This window comes from Haliaeetus albicilla, chromosome 17, assembly GCF_947461875.1.
Source record: "Haliaeetus albicilla chromosome 17, bHalAlb1.1, whole genome shotgun sequence".
NCBI lineage: Eukaryota > Metazoa > Chordata > Aves > Accipitriformes > Accipitridae > Haliaeetus > Haliaeetus albicilla.
This window is the reverse complement of record NC_091499.1, coordinates 26,908,442-26,926,234: the sequence shown is the minus strand read 5'-3', so window position 1 is coordinate 26,926,234 and position 17,793 is coordinate 26,908,442. Positions and strand designations below refer to the sequence as shown.

Genomic DNA, 17,793 nt, shown 5'->3' with positions numbered 1-17,793 from the left:
CTAATATTTTATTCATGTTTTTCCCTTGTATAATGCATGTTTCCGGATCTTATGATTTCAACAGAATAAACCAGAGCACTGCTGGATAACTGAACACATCCGTTACCCTTTAAAGAGTTATAGCTTACTCTGTGGACTTCTAATTAATGTGTTCTTCTGCATCTCCTCTGTTGTTTTAATTCTGTTCCTCCCACAAGGGAAGCTTGTTTTCCTGGATTTTGTAATCAGTGACCATACAATGGTAACGGTACCAACTTCTAATTCTCTCTAGGAGATTTCTGTATTTTTATTCTGCTTAGGTTTTTCCCCAGAAATCTCAGTGAGACCCTACTCTTGATTGATAACTACAGAGGAATTCAGTCTGGGAGGGGAAACTCATTGGACTTTGGGAATGACATATAGACTCAGAGGCCTAACATCTTTCAGTGCACTCACTGAGTCAGGTGTTTTGAATATGAGTTTTGTCTGCATATAATTGACATCAAATTATATCAATAACCACATCCTTTAAGTCAGAATTAAAATGGGAACTATGGAAGCTAAAGTCATGGCTAATCACAATTAAAAGTGAAATTACCTGAAATTGCTCAAAGTAGAAAGGGAAAGAAAAAAAATTTTTTAAATGGAATTGTATTTTTTAGGTCTTTCCAATATTTTTATAAAATGTACTGCGTAAATTGCTCAAAGTTGTAGCAAAGTTAATCATCGTTGCTGACGTATGCTAATCTGTGTTGGTTTGGCTGCACTTTGAGGTTATGCTAGCTCATATTATCCATTTTACATTTTACTATAAGCTAAGGCAATATGGAGAAAAAACAACCGACATAACATAGAAGACAACTTTGTCCCTCACGCTTTACCAAATGGTACCTTTGGTTTGAAATCATGTACTTTTTGCAGGCCATAGAGACCCACCTCATTCGAAAATCAAGCGGGGGGCTGACATACATTGCTGAGTGGAAGGGTGGACTGCTTGAACACAAGATGGGACATCTCACTTGTTTTGCTGGAGGCATGTTTGCTCTAGGAGCAGACGGAGCACCTAATGACAAGACGGGCCACCACATCGAGCTTGGTGCTGAAATTGCTAGGACTTGCCATGAATCCTATGATCGTACGAGTAAGTACCGTCTTGCAGAGTTTAGTTTCACAGTTTGACTTTGTGAAGGCAGCCATCGGTATTTTCACGTAACGCTGAATGAAGGTTGTGTGATGGTGAGAGCTCCTCATCCTTTCTGAGCAAATGCTGCTTTGTTCTAAGAGTAACTTTAAGAATGGCTAGTCTGTTTTATGGGTAATTTCTGTGCACCTGGATCATATCTACTCACTCTAGTCATTAACATGATAGCTTTTTTTTCCTTTTGCCAACTTCTGTATAGCCGAATACGGATAAGAGAGGGACCCTGTTCATTTATGCATCAATATAGCTATTAATCATGTTTTATGCACAAAAAAATATTTTAGTCTCAGTTCTGTTGGTACAATGCTGCAAACAGCAGAATTGCACAAAGAAAGTGGATTTCTGTGCAAGAAATTTCTTTGGATTCTTTCATCTTCTTATAGAAATAACCCTGGCAGCATTTCAGGTCCCAGAGTGTATTTTCCAGTTTGATATAGAAAGGTAAATATCCTTGTCTTTTAAGCAAAATTTCACATGTTGCTAGTTATACGAAGTCTTCCAGAATGCAAATGTTAGCATCACTGTTCAAACTGAACTGCTGTTTAAGGCGTTGATGAAAATCAGCTCTCTCCTACTCTGAATTATTTACAAAATATGAAAACAGGAGATGCTGCAGTATCTTTCAAAAATTATATACCTTTTGGGTAACCTGGCTTTGTGCCATATGAAAGGATAGTTGATTTGGTGGGTTACGTAATTTGAAACCTCTTTTAATGCCCTTATTTTAGCATGTGTTTTTATATTGGCTAGGCATGAAACTGGGACCAGAAGCCTTCAGATTTGATGGTGGTGTTGAGGCCATTGCTACAAGACAAAATGAAAAATACTACATCCTACGACCAGAAGTCATAGAGACCTACATGTACATGTGGCGGCTCACTCATGACCCAAAGTACAGGCAGTGGGGATGGGAAGCTGTAGAGGTAATGTTCTATTGGACTTTTTTCTTATTAAATCCTAGTATCTTGTTAAGTGAGCTATTGAATGGTACCTGGATATTGTTTAGCAGTTGGAGAGTAAGTATTTATTTTAAATCAGTAACATCAACTCAAATTTCCAGAGATTCATTTACTAAATAGATGAACTAAGATCATTTTGACAAACCCAAATACTGCTGGTATTATATATATTAGAAAAATACCTTGTGATTTCTCCTCCTTAAATGCTGCTTAGATCAGGTTCATATTTGGATGTGCTGCTCCAGGTATTGAGTATTGCTGCATATGAATGGAAAGTGCAAACGTGTGTCAAATTCGAGCCTTGTACATGGAAATAAGTTTTATGAAGTGTATTTTCAACAGTAATTGTACGAAGGTGATTTTAATTAAGGTGATGAAGGCCAAGATGAAGTACTAGATAGTACCGAACATTTAAAAAATGGGTCATTTTCAAAAAGCATAGGTCATCTGGACTGAACTCCATTAATGATAACAATCTCTTCTAGACTTAAATTTCTGTGTCCCACTAGCCTTTTGAGCTTCAACCAGTCATGCTGAATCTAGCTATTTGTGTTTGTCTAGCACAAGCCTTCCAAGAGGGCAGCTAGTCTATACTGCAAAAATTGGCTTGCCAAATCCATTGTTTCCCTTATTTCAATGATTAATCACTCTTGCTGCTAGAGACGAGAGCCTTTGGATTTACCATGTTTCATCCTCCAGGTATGGGTCCTTATTACACTTTCAGAGTTCACTTATTTTTCTCCTCATGTTGATGTTGCCCTTGCTAAATTAATCTGCCTTTCACTCTTACTTTGGAATTTCTAAGCAGACTGGTATCTTATAGGAGATACAGGAAGCTGAAGAATATTATTTTTGCAGCTCTGTATACTTAAGAAAAATACAAAAAAAAAACCCCAAAACCAACAAAACTCTGTATATTTTGTTCACAGTGAGCTCTCCTTTGCAGAGTTACTGCTTTCCAGGATTTCAAAAACATCCTCTTTGTCTGTTTGCCCAACACTTCTTGCTTCTAGGGGTGTATGATGATAACTTTCTTGGATGGGCCTACACCACTAGTTGTAGAAGGTTGCTCTATACTAAGGGAAGAAGGTGTAGGCTCGTGTCGTGCAATTTCTCATTCCTGAGAGACCCTACTAGAGAGCTATTACTGGGTTATGTCTCCATATACCTGGCTGCGACATGATATCCGCTGGTTACCTGGCTCCCTCAACAGCAACCAAGATCTGTAATTGTATTCAGTATTCACCATGTGAGATACTGAACAGATCGCAAATGTTGTCGAGTGTCATGAAAACACAGTGTTTCAAGTCTGGTAATTAGATATTCTTGAAGAATGAAATTTATGGTAAAACCTGCTTTCCATAAAAGAATAGCTGCTAGCATTAACTATACTTCTACTCTCTAACTTCGCCTTGTTTGAATAGTCACAGCAATTCCATATCTGCAGTCAATGCTGTATTCAGCTAGGTAGACGGTAGTTATTAAGGACCTTTTATTTGTCTCCCTTGAGTATTGGCTCTATTGGCCCTGAAACAATATGCTTCTGAGTTAATGATTCAAATGCAATTTTTTTTTTTTTAAAAAAACCTCTAATTTAGAGTGCTGTTCCCTTACTTTCTTCTTTGCTAACACCAGCCATAGGCACACATTTTACTACTGGAATCTTCCCAGGCAGATTATAATTGGAATATTTACAATGTCTGTTTATGGAAGACATCCCACCAGGCTTCAGCAATGCCAAGTGTTCCTTCTCCAGGAGATGTTTTTCCTGACTCATTGTTGCTGCCCACACCGATAACATTGTTATAAACAACTGAAATGTTTTCCTTAATATTGTTCTTTATCCTCTTGGTTCAGTTTGTTAGCGTTTATTTCAGGTTTGTATACTCGTTTACCTTCTTAGGGCTCCCAGTGTGTTCCTTGTTTAACATTCTTGTGGTTACTCTTGTCTGGCTCTAACGTAGTGGATTACAGCCCATGTGTGGGAGATGCAGCTGGTCCCATTCTGTACAGGCCCATCTTCCACTGTCCTAATGTGCAGTTGCATGTTTCACAAAACAAATCTTACAGCTTCACAGAAGTTACACAGTCAGCTGTAGGTTTCAAATCAGGGGTTTTTTTCTTTTTTTCTCTTCTTTCTTGATATTTATAGCCCATAGAGCTCCACCTGATACTGTATTTTTTTGTTCCAGCACATGTCATGATAGCTTACCACAACTATTTCATAAATTCTGCTCCCTCTTGCTCCTTATTCTTGCACCAGAGAGCATGTCACTCCACCCTTTTGTTCCTGGGGAAGTCCATGACTACTGAATATAGTTGGTTTAATTACCAACACCTGTTGCACAAAGAGGAAGCTGAGATTGAAACAAAAAGGGGGAACAATCAGACCATGTGTTGTTGCCCAAAAAAGTTGTTCTTCAGGTGTTTCATGTCCATTTTCAACTGATGACACTGGCTATAAGAACTCATTAGGTTTTTTTCCCAGTGCCCTTGTAGTAGAAAAGGACACTGCTCTACAAGTCATGACTTCTAAACTCTCCAACAAGTCTATTAATTCCTTCTAACTTTTATAGACTAAAAACATGCTCTAGCCTCTCCATTTTTTCTTTGGAAACTTGCTTTGCTGCTTTAATTTGAGTCCAAGATCATTCTGTATGTACTTCAGCAGTTGGAGAAAATGCAGTTATGACCAATAGCAATATCCACTGAGTCAGAAAGGTTTTATCAGCTTAGCTCATGAAAGTCTCCCTTTCTGCATTATAAATGTGGCACATATTTTGAATTCACAGCACTGCCTTTGTTTCTTCCCTTTATGATACTTTGAGCCTGTCAGCTGGTTTTCATTCTGCTTGATGTTTTCGATTACTCTAGCATAACTGATCTTAGCCACCCTCATTTTCTGAGAACCACTATTTTAAAATGTGTTTGATTGTTTCTTCCCACCCACCACTACCCCACTGCCAATGTGAACATCACCGTACTCTGAAACTGCAGATATAAGCACAAGGCCATTGCTGCCAGTTAAAGGAGGGTGACAACCACGAGCCGCCTTCTCATACTAATGCTGCATGTGAATGTCCTGTTCCTTTAGTTAAGTGGAAAGCAGCTTTACAGGATAAGATGCTTCACATTTGCATCAAGTAGATACTACCAGATGGCTAACATGGTGCGAGTTAACCTCTTAGTTTGCATCATAGCAGGGTGTTCAGGTACCTGTATGGTATCTCCCTACAATGAACTCATAAAGAAGGCTCTAACTACATGTTAGAGCACATAAACCACAACTGCAATTTGCTTTCATTTTACCTCACCCTGTTTAGCATGCAGATGTTTCCTTGAATAATAGCCTTATCCTTCAAGTTCTCCTTCTGCTGTGCCTTGCTAAACATAATCTTTTGTTTGACATTGAAAATCCAGACACAGATTCAGCATTTTGAATTCATTGCAGGTTGAAGTAGACGAGAGGGAAGGAGTACCAGCCAGGGGAAATTACTTGTTTAAACTTAAGTATATTTGTCACTTAGTAAAAGTGTCCAGGAAATTAAAGAACCGAAAGACACATAAGAAAAGACAAATAGGCCTGTTATATTTTAAAGGATCTCTCCTGGAGAAAAATCCCTTTTAAATATACAATAGGCAGCTTACTCTCCAGTGAAAACTATGGAGAGCCTGACATGCAAGCTAAATATATGCAGATAGCTACAGGGACCGAAGCAAAAACAAGGACATTTAGGATATCTACTCACAGCAAAACACAGATCTTGAACAGCCTTTAGAGCAGGCGGAGGTGATGGGATACCTCAGTAATTATTAGTGACTTTTGGTCCCATCTCTCTCTCTCTCATCAGAAAATGCTTATTCTGCCTGTTTGCTTGTTTTAGGCATATCTTCTGCCTTTTCATAGCTTTTTTGTCATATGCAGTTTGAAATGCAGCATCTTTCCCTAAATAAAATCTACACATCCTGTAATCACTTCAGTGATATTTGTAATAACTTCAGAAATGGAGGCACTAGTTGTCTTCCATCTCTCCATCAGGGGTTTGATAAAGCTCCAGGAATTTCTGCCTGAAAGTTATTGCTTCAATACCTGTCTCTGCAGCAAGCACCATGTTTCAGGGTAGTGCGGTCCTGAGCAAGTGTAGTAATCCACCATGCTTACTGTCATTTTCATTGTGAGAAGTTATTTAGGGGTAAAGAGCATTTTCTGGATTTGTTTTTGAATAATGAGTTGTTTTAAATATAATCATCTTAGATTCTCTTCACTCCTTTATTATACTGCTTGATACCAGAGAATTATTATAAAACAGAATAAGAAAAATGAAGAGGCTAAGAATACTTTTGACCTTGTTAAATAGGTCAATTATAAAGAAAAAAGATGAATGAGTATTTTTAAACAAAACAGTGATGAGAGAACCGATACTCAAATGAGGTATTGGATAGAGGGATATTTAAAGTTATGGCTCATATATAGGTACCACCTTTCTAATGCAAACACCTGTCTAAAATAAAAGAAAAGCAGCAAAGTTTGTTAAATAGTATAACCATATATACCTTCTATACTTCCAGCACCAGGTACATGCTTTTTACCCTTCTGTATACACCCTTCATCTGGTCTTTTTTCTCCTTCAAAATTAGCTGATCATAGGGAACATTCCTGGGGGCAGAAAAGAAACTATACTTTTAGGTGGTCTGTGTGCTCCTTTTTATTGTAAAATAGGAATCAATAATCTGTTTTACACCTTTTAACTGAATACACAGTTTGGAAACTAGTTAGAGAAAAACACATTCTTATATCTAAAACACGTTAAGTCCAGCCACATACTAGCTTTCCATCTACTCCTTTGTAACAGACAAAGCTTTTTCAGAAAGGTATCAAAAATAGTACCTACTGCAGAAAAAAAATTCAGTAGCCCAGTATCACAGGCTTCCCACTGAAAAAAATGAAATAATTGCAAAGAAAAACCAAACAGCTTACATAGAAAATGGAGAGTTGCCTTTCCTTTTCCAAAGTGACTTGCAGGAGGTAAGGAAAAGACTGGTCTTTATCATGGTGTTCAACTCTACCACAATAATTTTTAAGCACTGAAATATGACCAAGAAAGGTATACGTGACACAATCTTTGAAGGCTGATAGACAAGCCTATGAAAGAGAGGCTACTGTTATTCCTATTAAAAAGAGGAAAAAGAAAATAAGTGAAAATCCATATATTTTTACATCCATATATCTTTCCTTCTGAAAACTGGTTTGTGTTCACTGTTATTAATTTATCATTTTGCTTCTCTTCCTAAATGTAAAATTAGATGTGTGTCTTTTTTTAAAAAGAGTTTTCTATCTAGAGCTTTTTCTAGTTTTTCTCTCTTTATCAAAAAATTTGTGACAATTTTTTTTTGTGAGTTTTATTGTCAAACAAAGAAAAACTGACAGATGATTTGTTTTGTTAATCCAGCTGGTTTTTCCCCTCCCTCTTCAGGCACTGGAAAAACACTGCAGAGTGGATGGTGGCTATTCCGGCATTAGAGATGTTTATAACAATCATGAAAGCCATGATGATGTGCAGCAAAGTTTCTTCCTTTCAGAGACACTCAAGTAAGTTAAAGTTGACTTTCATTAATATGAAGTAGTTCTATGTATCATCCTTACAGATAAGTATTTCTCATTAGTACCCTTGACATTCATGTAACAAAATCTGACTGAAATACGAGAGCTTCTCTTAGGTGATGGGAAGCTGAATTGCCTTTTTCTTCCTTCTATATCAATAAACTAAGTTCTATGATTTCTGGAAGTTATTTTTACTTCTGATAAAGGTACTCGATAGTCTTTGTTGAGAAATTAAGTCTCCTAGCTTTGATAGGATCTAATTATATATGCCAACACTAATGAAACAAATTGAGTAGACAAAGGACTTATCAGGCTTGTATTGCATACTTTTCATTTTAAAACTACAGAAAAAGAAAAAAGTCAACTTGCATGGTACGTTCACAGGGCCTGTTAAGAGAGAAAACCAAAAGCTTTCATTATCTATCATTGTCTCCTAAGTTTTTAATGAAATAAAGGAAGCTTTGTCTTGGTCTCTTCACTGTTGTTGTTGTTGTGCAACTTGTTCTTGCAAAGACCAGAAAGAAGCAATCATGCCATTTCAACAGAAAGTGCAATACTGAAGTAAATTAAATACCGTAAATACATTTATATACATGGTGGCATTTTTTTGAGATAGGCCAATTTAAAAGGTATAGTAGAGGGAGTGCACTATCAGAATTAGACCAAGAAAAGCCTTCAGGGAAGGACGGCAATTGAGAAAAAATAAAATCTCATTTGCTAAGCAGACTTTCATCCCTAACAATAATCATGCTACAGTAGCTACCACCTTGTATCATGATAATAAACGTTGGATTTGTTTATTGGTTACTGCTGGCTTTAATAGATCCTGTCTTAGTAAATGGATGCTCAAGCTACTGGTCTAGTGCTAGTTGTTGTCTTTAACAATCCTAAGCCAGAGGTTGTCCTCAGAAGTAAGACAGGATTGGACTACATTTTCATTCCTACACCTTGACATATGTAGACATTCAGGAGGAAAAAAAATTACTATGGTTGTATATTATCTAAACAATATGTAATAAAATTAGCAAGGATGAAATGAAAGTGAAGCAAACTGATGTTTAACCTTGATAGCCTAAACTTCTTTGCCCTCTTATCAGGACAGAGGCATTCTTTTGCTGGTCTCCAGTTGCTATTGCCCTTGAGTCTAGTCTGAGTTGAGTAGCCCCAAAGTTGTGTGCTAATCATTGTGACTCTGGGACTTACTGGTGTTTTGTGTGCAGTTACCTCTTTCCATTGATACATTCATAGGGAAATCAGGTATTTATGTTTTCCTGAAAACTACTGCGGTGTCACATTTCCTGCTTTTTTTCTTGCCAGGTACTTGTATTTGCTGTTTTCTGAAGATGATCTTCTTCCATTCGAACATTGGGTCTTCAACACAGAGGCCCATCCTCTGCCTGTTCTTCACAAAGATGATGGGAATAAAGAAGAAAACCAGAAATAGATGAAGATTAAGTTATACTTTGTTTCATTCCTTATGTTTCTTTCCAGGACTTGGGCACATGATTTGGTTTTAAATTCCTGAGTTAAGTTTTTAAATCAAGTGTTTTGCAGTCTGTCTTCTTTAACAGTAAATATTTATGAATGGACCCAAACTAATTATGATAAAACCTCAGTCCTCTAATCCAGCTGAACCACCTCTTAGAAGAGAAATAGGACATCTCTCCAGATTTTGTTAGGCTGCAGTGTCATCTTGGCCAAAAGAGGGTCTGCATGTTACTTGTTTCCTGTTATGCTTTTAATTTGACTGCAAAATTCTTTTTCTCCTCTGTGAGGAGATGTCTGCTTTAAGCTGTAATATTTTGCCATGTTGCAAAAAGCCATATTGAATTAAGTATAAAGAGCTTTTTTCTTTCTTTTGTTCTGTGTTAATTTTTGTGTGTCATCCAAGACAAATCTTGTGACTGTGACAGCCTCTTCTTTATGCGGGTCTATCATTACTTGGTAAAGTAGTTGATGTATTTCATTGTCAATGAAGTCTACATAGGAATATTTTCATCTCATGCAGACACAACTCTGAAACTGCAGTATATGTTGAAGTTAGTCTAAACTTAGTTTTTATGAATTTAGCACATTAGTTAGCAGACCTTAGTTTTTCAGGTTTTGATTAGAATATTGTAATAGAATAAATTGTTTGCTCCCTTTTCTAAGTGGTGTTAATGTCATGTCTTTAGTCAGGCTAATAGAGAGTAAAATAAGATAATCATTTCATATTAAGAAAGGGAGTCTTACCTTCTTTATGTATTTAGTCCAGTAACTTTCATTTGGTTGGATGGTAAAAAGACATAAAAAATACTTTATGACATTTTCCTGGAGGCTGAGAATTATACCAGAGGCAAGCTGGTTTTCTGGGACTTCCCCAAACATTCAGATAGGTTCAGACTTGACAATCTACATTAATAAAGTTAGATGTCCAGATGCCTTGAAGAACACTTGTCTCCTTAAAAGATATTCAGAGAGGAAATTATCCAGTGTACAACTCAAACTTTCTGAAAGCACTGAGTCCGTTTTCTTGAAGTGACGGAAACACAGTGTACTTAAAATTACTCCCTAGATTAGAGGCCTGGTTTACTAAGAAAGGTAACAGCTTTGCCAAAAATACTTTACTTTGTAGCATCACCAAAGGGAAAAAAAAAATTAGGCACAATTAATTCCTGTTTCTACTTAAGTGTAGTAGTTTGGAGTGGTTTACATGATTATTAAGTCTACCTATGTTTTTATTTAATGACAGGATGACTTTCATGTATTTTGAGTAGGGTGTAACACCTGGCTTCCTATTCTGAGAAAGCACATTATTCACTAATTTGACTGCAGCAAAACAAATATGGTTCTGAACAGTAATCTTCTTTAAAGGTATTTATTAAGCTAGCTCACATGTCCAGCATAGCTAATCATAGCTGAGGAAGCACATTTGTTTTAGGCATTACAGAATACATTTTTTTTCTGTACTGACAGAGGTCTGCAGTGTAGTTTTTCTTAGGTAGAAGCCAAGAGCAAAGATAACGGATTATATTTTTATATATAGCAGCTGGAGAGTGACCCATAAACTTCACCCTCTGGCATCTGTAAAGACAGCCCCTGCCTCTCTGCTTCCCCTACAGACAGAGAAGATGGCATGTGCCACATGAGCCACCCAAGACACTTACTTACATAGGGGGCAAGGGAAGAGCATCTTCAGTGACGCTGATCCTTCCATCACAGGACTGGCAGAGCTGTGCGTTCGTACATGGAAGTTAATAGGGGTACCCTGCTGAGCCTGGGCAACCCAGAGCTGGGAGAATGGATACAAACATATGTGCATCTGCCTCAGATGAAGCCTGCTTACGTGGAACTGGTGCATTGAGTCCAGACTTTTTACTTTACTGCCTTTTTTAAATTATTATTATTTTCTTTTTTAAAGTATGGATTCCCTCATGCCACAGTAACCGCTTTCTGAAACTGAACGAGCAAGAATGAAGTCTTGCTCTCCTGTTGAAAAGCAGAACTCCTGCTGATTTTGATACTCCAGAATTTGTATTGTTGGAAGACTATAATATTTCATTGTATTTCTTCAGAAACAGTATTTATAAGGAGCTTTTTTCCACACATACACCCCCACCCCAAGTAGCACAGAGAAATTATAGGTGTGGAATAAAAACAAGAGTTCTCTTCCCTCTTAAACCAAAAAGTAATAGTAATTACTTTTATCTGTTATCATTGTTGGATCATCTGCTGCTGCCTACCACATGGTTGTGCATGTGCTGCTATAGGCCTCATACCAGTTAAATAACTACAGTAGCTCAGACAAAAACAGTCTTTAAGAAATGTGTTTTGTAAGCCTCTTTTTACATTCTTTTTCTTAACCACACTATGCTTCCCCCAGCTGTGTCTAGTGATCTTGCCTTTACTTAACAAGCTGAAGAGAAACAGTGGAGAATGAGATAGATAGCTCTTCTCTGTGTCTCAAAAAGCAGGCTACAAACATACAATTCTTGTATGCATTGGGCCCTATGTACTTAAATAATAAGCATCATGACTGTTTCCTTGTAATACAGACACTTAGCATGACTTTTTTTTTTTTTTTTAGTTTGGGAGTTACGATGATTTGAAAGAGCACAAATTTGATGTGACTGGTATTGGTATTCAGGTTGTATGTACAAACTGCACTATACTGTACTTTTTGTAAACTAATGTAAGTAGACGAGACGATTGTACAACGTGTAGATCTGCCAACTGTAAGAAAAAAGCCTTTTCATAAACTGAGAATATATTGATTTTTTCCTCCTTTTTTTTTTAATTAACCCCAAAACACCAAAGTTAGAGCAATCATTTTGAAACAGTCAGTACTTACTACTGCTTGTTAGATTGCCAAGATAACATGCATTTTACTTCCCGTTCACTGAACTAGCTGTGTGGAAGTGGCTAGTGATGGTCACTTTGTGTTCCCAGTCACTCATAACAGCAAAAGAAATTGCGGGGGGGGGAGGGGGGAATAGACTGGTATCTTTGCATAAACACACTGTCTATACTTTTCCCATTTCTTTGTAGCATAATAATTCATTTAAATCTGCCTATGTTAAGTCCTAAGAGGTAGATCACTTTAAATGGCACCCACACTGTTTCATGGGAAAAAAGAAAATGTTTTGATTGTTTGTGAGATTAAGTATTGCATACGTGTTGGTTGTACACAGATTTTTGCAATGCCCAATGGCTCACTGTTTCTATGGTGACTTCATCATACATATTATCCATTTCTATCATGCATTTAAATTGGTTTTGATTTGTACATAGTCCATTTAGTCTTTTCATCTTTATATAAACTGAAATTATGGAATACATAATAGATCAAGATGCTTAATTTTTAAGAACTTATATTTGTAAAAATTTCTCTATTGTGAATAAAGTCTTTTAATATATCTGTTCAACTTGTTACAATTTTTCTCAAGTGTGTTGCAGAAGTAACTACAGGAATCTGCTGCATAGTCTGGTTTGGCTGCTATACTCATGAATTTTTGTCAGCAGATTGGTTTGATGCAGATTAGTACTGTGTGTACTTGTTAAGATATTATTGTTAATTAATGTTAGTCAGTGTATAGAATTGCTACCACAGAAGTAAATTCCTAGAAATTTTTGTCAATAAAGTTCATCCTACCAAATGTATTTTGGTAGAAAGTGAGCTTACTAATGAAAAGCAGGAAGCTGGGAAGTCAGAGGTGGCAGGCAGTAAGCACAGTGAAGGTCAGTCACTCCAATTCATGTTCTGCACAGTACAAGCAGGCTTCAGCTAAATGCCATTTAGGAGCAAACACCAGAGCAGAGATGACAAGGCTGTCACAGTGCCCAGCATTACATGATCATGTAATGAAACACTATCATTAGTCCATGCTCCAGAGGAGAGAGGAACAGTTGTCATAGGAACCGTAACTACATTTTGTGTCAGAAGGACATGTCAGCAAGATCTCCAATCTAAATACCAAAATAATAGCTACACCTCATAGATAACCTTGTTTTCTCTGTTTAGCAGAAAGCCTCATCCAAAGACAAGAGTGAAATAAACTGCCGTGATTTTACAGAACAGTCTCAGTAGCATCAATTTCTGTCAAAGGAACTTCCTCATTAGACCTGCTTAAGTCATTTCGGAGGGTAGCTCTTAGGTCTGGGCATCTCCTTTTTACAGCATAGTTGCGGGTGTGCAGCTACACAGTGCAATCCTTGGGGTAGTCAGCAGGCAGTCCCCTCCTGTAGCTGGCTCCAGGACCACACAAAGTGCTACCCAACAAGTTAAACATGAACTAATGCAAACCTTAGTGCAGCACATTATTCACAAGAGATGTAAATACAAGCCTGGCTTAGAATTTCAACCAATTTGGTCTCCTAATTGGATGCTTGGTGTGGTTTGTTTTCTGCAGAGGAAAAAGGAACTAGGACTGAGTTGACAATTAGTCAAGACAAACAGGATTTGCCCCACCATCTGCATTGCCCTATGGCCTTGCTCTATCACAAGAGGAACTTGGCACTCGTATGACAGCATCTGCTATGGAAACAGCCCTTCATCTGATCCACCTTAATCTTGGGATTAGTCTGTCCTGGTTGATCTCAAATGCAGGAGGAAAGATCATGCATAAAAAAAAGCAGTCTGCCAAACCCAGGAAATGGTCACTGAAACTTGGAGCTCCTGTCTGAATATTCCAAGAAGAGATAAAACACAGGGGTTTTTTTCCTCTCTACTGGTTTTATGCATTCATACATGCACAAAGTGGTGGATGGAGCAAGCCACACAGCTGTAGAATCCAGTTAGAGCCCCACAAGCTGTTAGCATTCGACAGTACCTTAAAAGCCTGCAGTTTGACCCTAATTTCTCAGGTATCTGCTCCTTTATCTGCACCAGCTCTCACTCACCCGATACTAAAAAGATCACCATAATCAACCTTCCCTTTGGAAGCCCCTTTAAGACTTTCACATGCTCTCCAAACTTTCTGTGCACTTTGTGGGTCAATTGTGGAAGGTCGCCTTTCACCATTCCCATAATGACACTTTACAGGACATTGAAGACCCCTCTCATTATTGATACTTTATCCCTTCAATTGTGCATTGCTTTCACACCATCAATCACAGTAGCACAGAGCAACTCTTAGTCTTGAGCACCTCAAGTTAAAAAAAAAAATTGTCAGTGTGACTTTATTATACTGTCACATTCTGGCCATTGATTCATCTGCCAAGGAACATCACCCTGTGACAAGGGGACTTGCTGGTACTACAGAAGCTCAGAGAAGTGTCATGGTTGGCAACACGCATGACAGAAGAGCCCAAAGTTATTTCAGCTATGGGGGACAGTTGATACTCTAGTGCTGCAAATAGTGATCCTACAGCAATGCTAGGTTACCCGATTTTAAAAAAGTTCGTCAGCGCATCTACAAGGAGCACATAGGCAATGGCAGACCCTGTCCCAGCTACTCCCAGGCCCATGGCAAGAGCTGTCAGCCCATCGAAGGTCCATCTCCACACACTGAGAGGAGCTCAGGGGCACACAGGCAGGCAGGAGCCCACATGAGGAACCCTGAGGAAAAGCCATCCTGCCCAGGCCCCCTCACAGAGCTGTCCCAGGAGGGCCTCAGCCCTGGTGCTCCACACATCAGGATGAGTCAAAAGGAGCAACTCTCCAGAGCACCTTTCGGACTGTGGGGGGAGCATTGCCAAGGAGTATGCAGGGGAAGAACATTCTGGAATTACACAAGACTTACGGGATGTTTAGGGGAGGCATCAAAGGTGGGGAAAGCAAGGAATATAGGTGGTTTGGAGAGAAACAAGCATGGGGAAAATAGAGAAATAAGGGGTAAGAAGGGCCAGCCATGTGCAGGTAGCTTGCTGGTTGGTACTCTTCACTGGCCTCACCCTGCTCCTGATCAGCAGTGTGTCTTATCTTCTTCTTAAATTCCATTTCTAACTGTTTTCCTGGGTAAGGGACTTTTTTGCATGTGTACGAAGGTCAAACCTGTTCTTGTGTCTGTGCCGATCTGTGTGGCTGGCCACATACATACATATAATATGTTCTGTATAGTTCAGTCTGTGTGTGCACCTGCCTACTGGGATACATGCGAAGCCCTGCTACTGGCTGGACCTGGGGCACGGAGCTGTGGCAGCCTCACCGCTCACTCACAAGCTGCCACGTTCAGCTGCTCCAACACAACATGGCCCAGCAGCCAAGGATAAGGACAAGGCTTTGGGAGTACCTGCGCAGTGGGCAGCGGCGTCACTGGTTGACCTCGGCTGGTTTGAAATTTGTTTACTAAAATACACAGTCAAAGTTTTTTCACCCTTCTTGCACTGCTGTAAGATCTCACAGCTGTGATCCTGCTGCTCTTACCCAGCATTTCAGATGTTATAACTCATCTTTATCTCTAGCAGGAGCCGACTACTAACCTCCACCTGCTAAATACTTGCTATTTGATAACCAGCACATTCCCTCCCAAACAGCTTTCTATTTTTAGGCTTGTTCCTTGAGGTACCTCAGTTGGTATGAAACACTTCTGTGCTTTCGTCCTACTTTTCTCAACCCAGTGCTTTGTGTTTGCTGCTGGGGGTACCTCTGCTTCCCTCAGCTCAGAGTACCTCAGGTCCCTCCAGCCCCTCTCAGAGGTGGAAACTGTTCTCACAGAGGTGCATTCTCAGAGCTCACTCCTCTGCTGCTGCACTGCTGCTTGCTCCTAGCATGTTAAAACCCTCAACTTCAAAAAACTCAGAACGAGAGGAGGCTCATAACCTTGCTGCTTTCACATTTGCTATGTCCAATTGCATATTCAACTCCACGGGAAAAATTGTTGCTATGTACTGTGAAGAGCTGTATCTGTAAGCTTTGTCCTGTTCCCTCAATTTGCAATTTACAATATGGCAATGCTCCATTTCAAAAGTACAGTGCAAAGAATTGTATAGCAGAGGGGACAAAGTAAGGGATGAGCAAAACTATACCAAAAGCTGTACTTACAAGAGGTTTTATTATAGTTTGATTATCTTTTGGCTACAGCTAAATGTGCAGCCGCAGTTGCTTTCTATTCCATTTGCTGCTTTATTTGATGTAATTCCCAGCTCCTCTTCTACATGTTTCAAATGCTCTTCCTCAAATTTGCATTTAGCTTTCCAGCGCTAACAACTAGCTATAAGTGCTCTATGTTTAAAAACCAACAAAAACCCAACAAAAAAGCCCACAGCAAAACTTTATGTTACTTTAAATATTGAGCTACAATTCCATGGTACATAAATAAGCAGAAACAGAACTTACTCTAAAAATATACCTTTCACATGCAGTTCAAATCATTACAGTTTATATGACACCTTCTAATCTGCAACTGCACAACAGTTTCGGGATTTGTCTGAGATAGCTCTGGGTGGTGTCTTCAAGGACAACAAGGGCAGCAGCAAATTAATACCACTACACTCCATAGCCATTCTGGGCAGGAGCTGACAAACACCAGATTGCAGGAAAAACCTAGGGAAAGCAAAACACGATGGCCCAAAATACCACCAAAAGAGTCTAATGTCCAGACACATTCACTATGCTGTTTGCTGGAAGGGCAGAGCAAGAAGAGACTCAAATGATGAGCTCAAGCATCACAGAGCTCCTTCTGTGCGATTCAGGAACCAGAAAACTGGTCCCTGATGTTTTCCCTGCATAAGCAGGGGTTTGCCAACAGGCTCCTTCGCTGCCTGTCCACGTGTAACCAGTGTCCCTCAGTCCGGCTGCCCACCCTTGTGCCACTACAGCACAGCACAGCGGTGGCTGGGTGCTGCACACCAGCACCTCTGGGCATGCTGCAACTGAGCTGCTGGTGGTGCCCCAAAAGCCTCTGCACCCAGCCCCTCACTTCTAAACCAGCTGAACGCAGACTGTAACAACTCCAATTTTTAAGGCAGAATCACACAACAGATAGAGGGTTTAACCGCTTCTGAGCCTTCCCCAATGAATTTAAGGCTGTGGCACCTTCTAGTCAATGAGTGACTTCTACTCTGTCTAGAGTGAACTGAAACCTACTGAGACAAATAACACAAGTCATAAGGAAAAAAATCTCCATTCCCTGCCGCTACATGAAAAACTGAGGGCAGAGCTAATTAGGGGAGTAGATTTTCTAGTTGTGAGAAGCCACAGTTCTTTGCAAATGCACCAGTTTCAATGCACCTTTTGGTTACAGAAACTTTTTCTAACCATCACTGTCACCTGCTGACCAGAACTGCCATCCAGACAGCCAGAGGCTCAGGTACTCACTCAGGCAGTGAAAGATGCAGTTCAAGCATCTGGTCCAAGCTGTAAAGAGCCCCAAACCCCATCCTATGGAGTCACCGAGCTCTCTTCCCCTCCACAGACACCTCCTCAGTCCCACTGATTTATCAGAACAGGACCCAGCAATGGGAGCAAGGCCTTTGGAAGCACTCAGCTGCAACAGAGCCAGGTATCGCTCACAGCATCTCAGCCAAGAAACGCTACGGAGCCAAGTGCTGCCAGCACTGTACGGGAAGCAAAGTTACCGTAACAGCTTGACTCCTCCTGGAGTCCAGTCATTTCTCCAGACACTCTACAGCCC

The 17,793-nt window shown here is 39.4% G+C and overlaps 1 protein-coding gene across 2 annotated transcripts in view; it reads left to right on the top strand.

Annotated features, from left to right (window-relative positions):
• The window catches only part of MAN1A1 (mannosidase alpha class 1A member 1), a 149,743-nt gene extending 137,749 nt beyond the window's left edge, over nucleotides 1-11,994 (top strand). For both annotated transcript variants that reach the window (XM_069805137.1, XM_069805138.1), the window contains exons 9-12: nucleotides 901-1,120; nucleotides 1,931-2,103; nucleotides 7,614-7,729; nucleotides 9,059-11,994. In XM_069805137.1, coding sequence (XP_069661238.1) covers nucleotides 901-1,120; nucleotides 1,931-2,103; nucleotides 7,614-7,729; nucleotides 9,059-9,185 — 636 coding nt within the window. In that variant the 3' untranslated portion in view covers nucleotides 9,186-11,994. The remainder of the gene's footprint in view (nucleotides 1-900; nucleotides 1,121-1,930; nucleotides 2,104-7,613; nucleotides 7,730-9,058) is intronic.
• The last annotated feature ends 5,799 nt before the right edge of the window (nucleotides 11,995-17,793 follow it).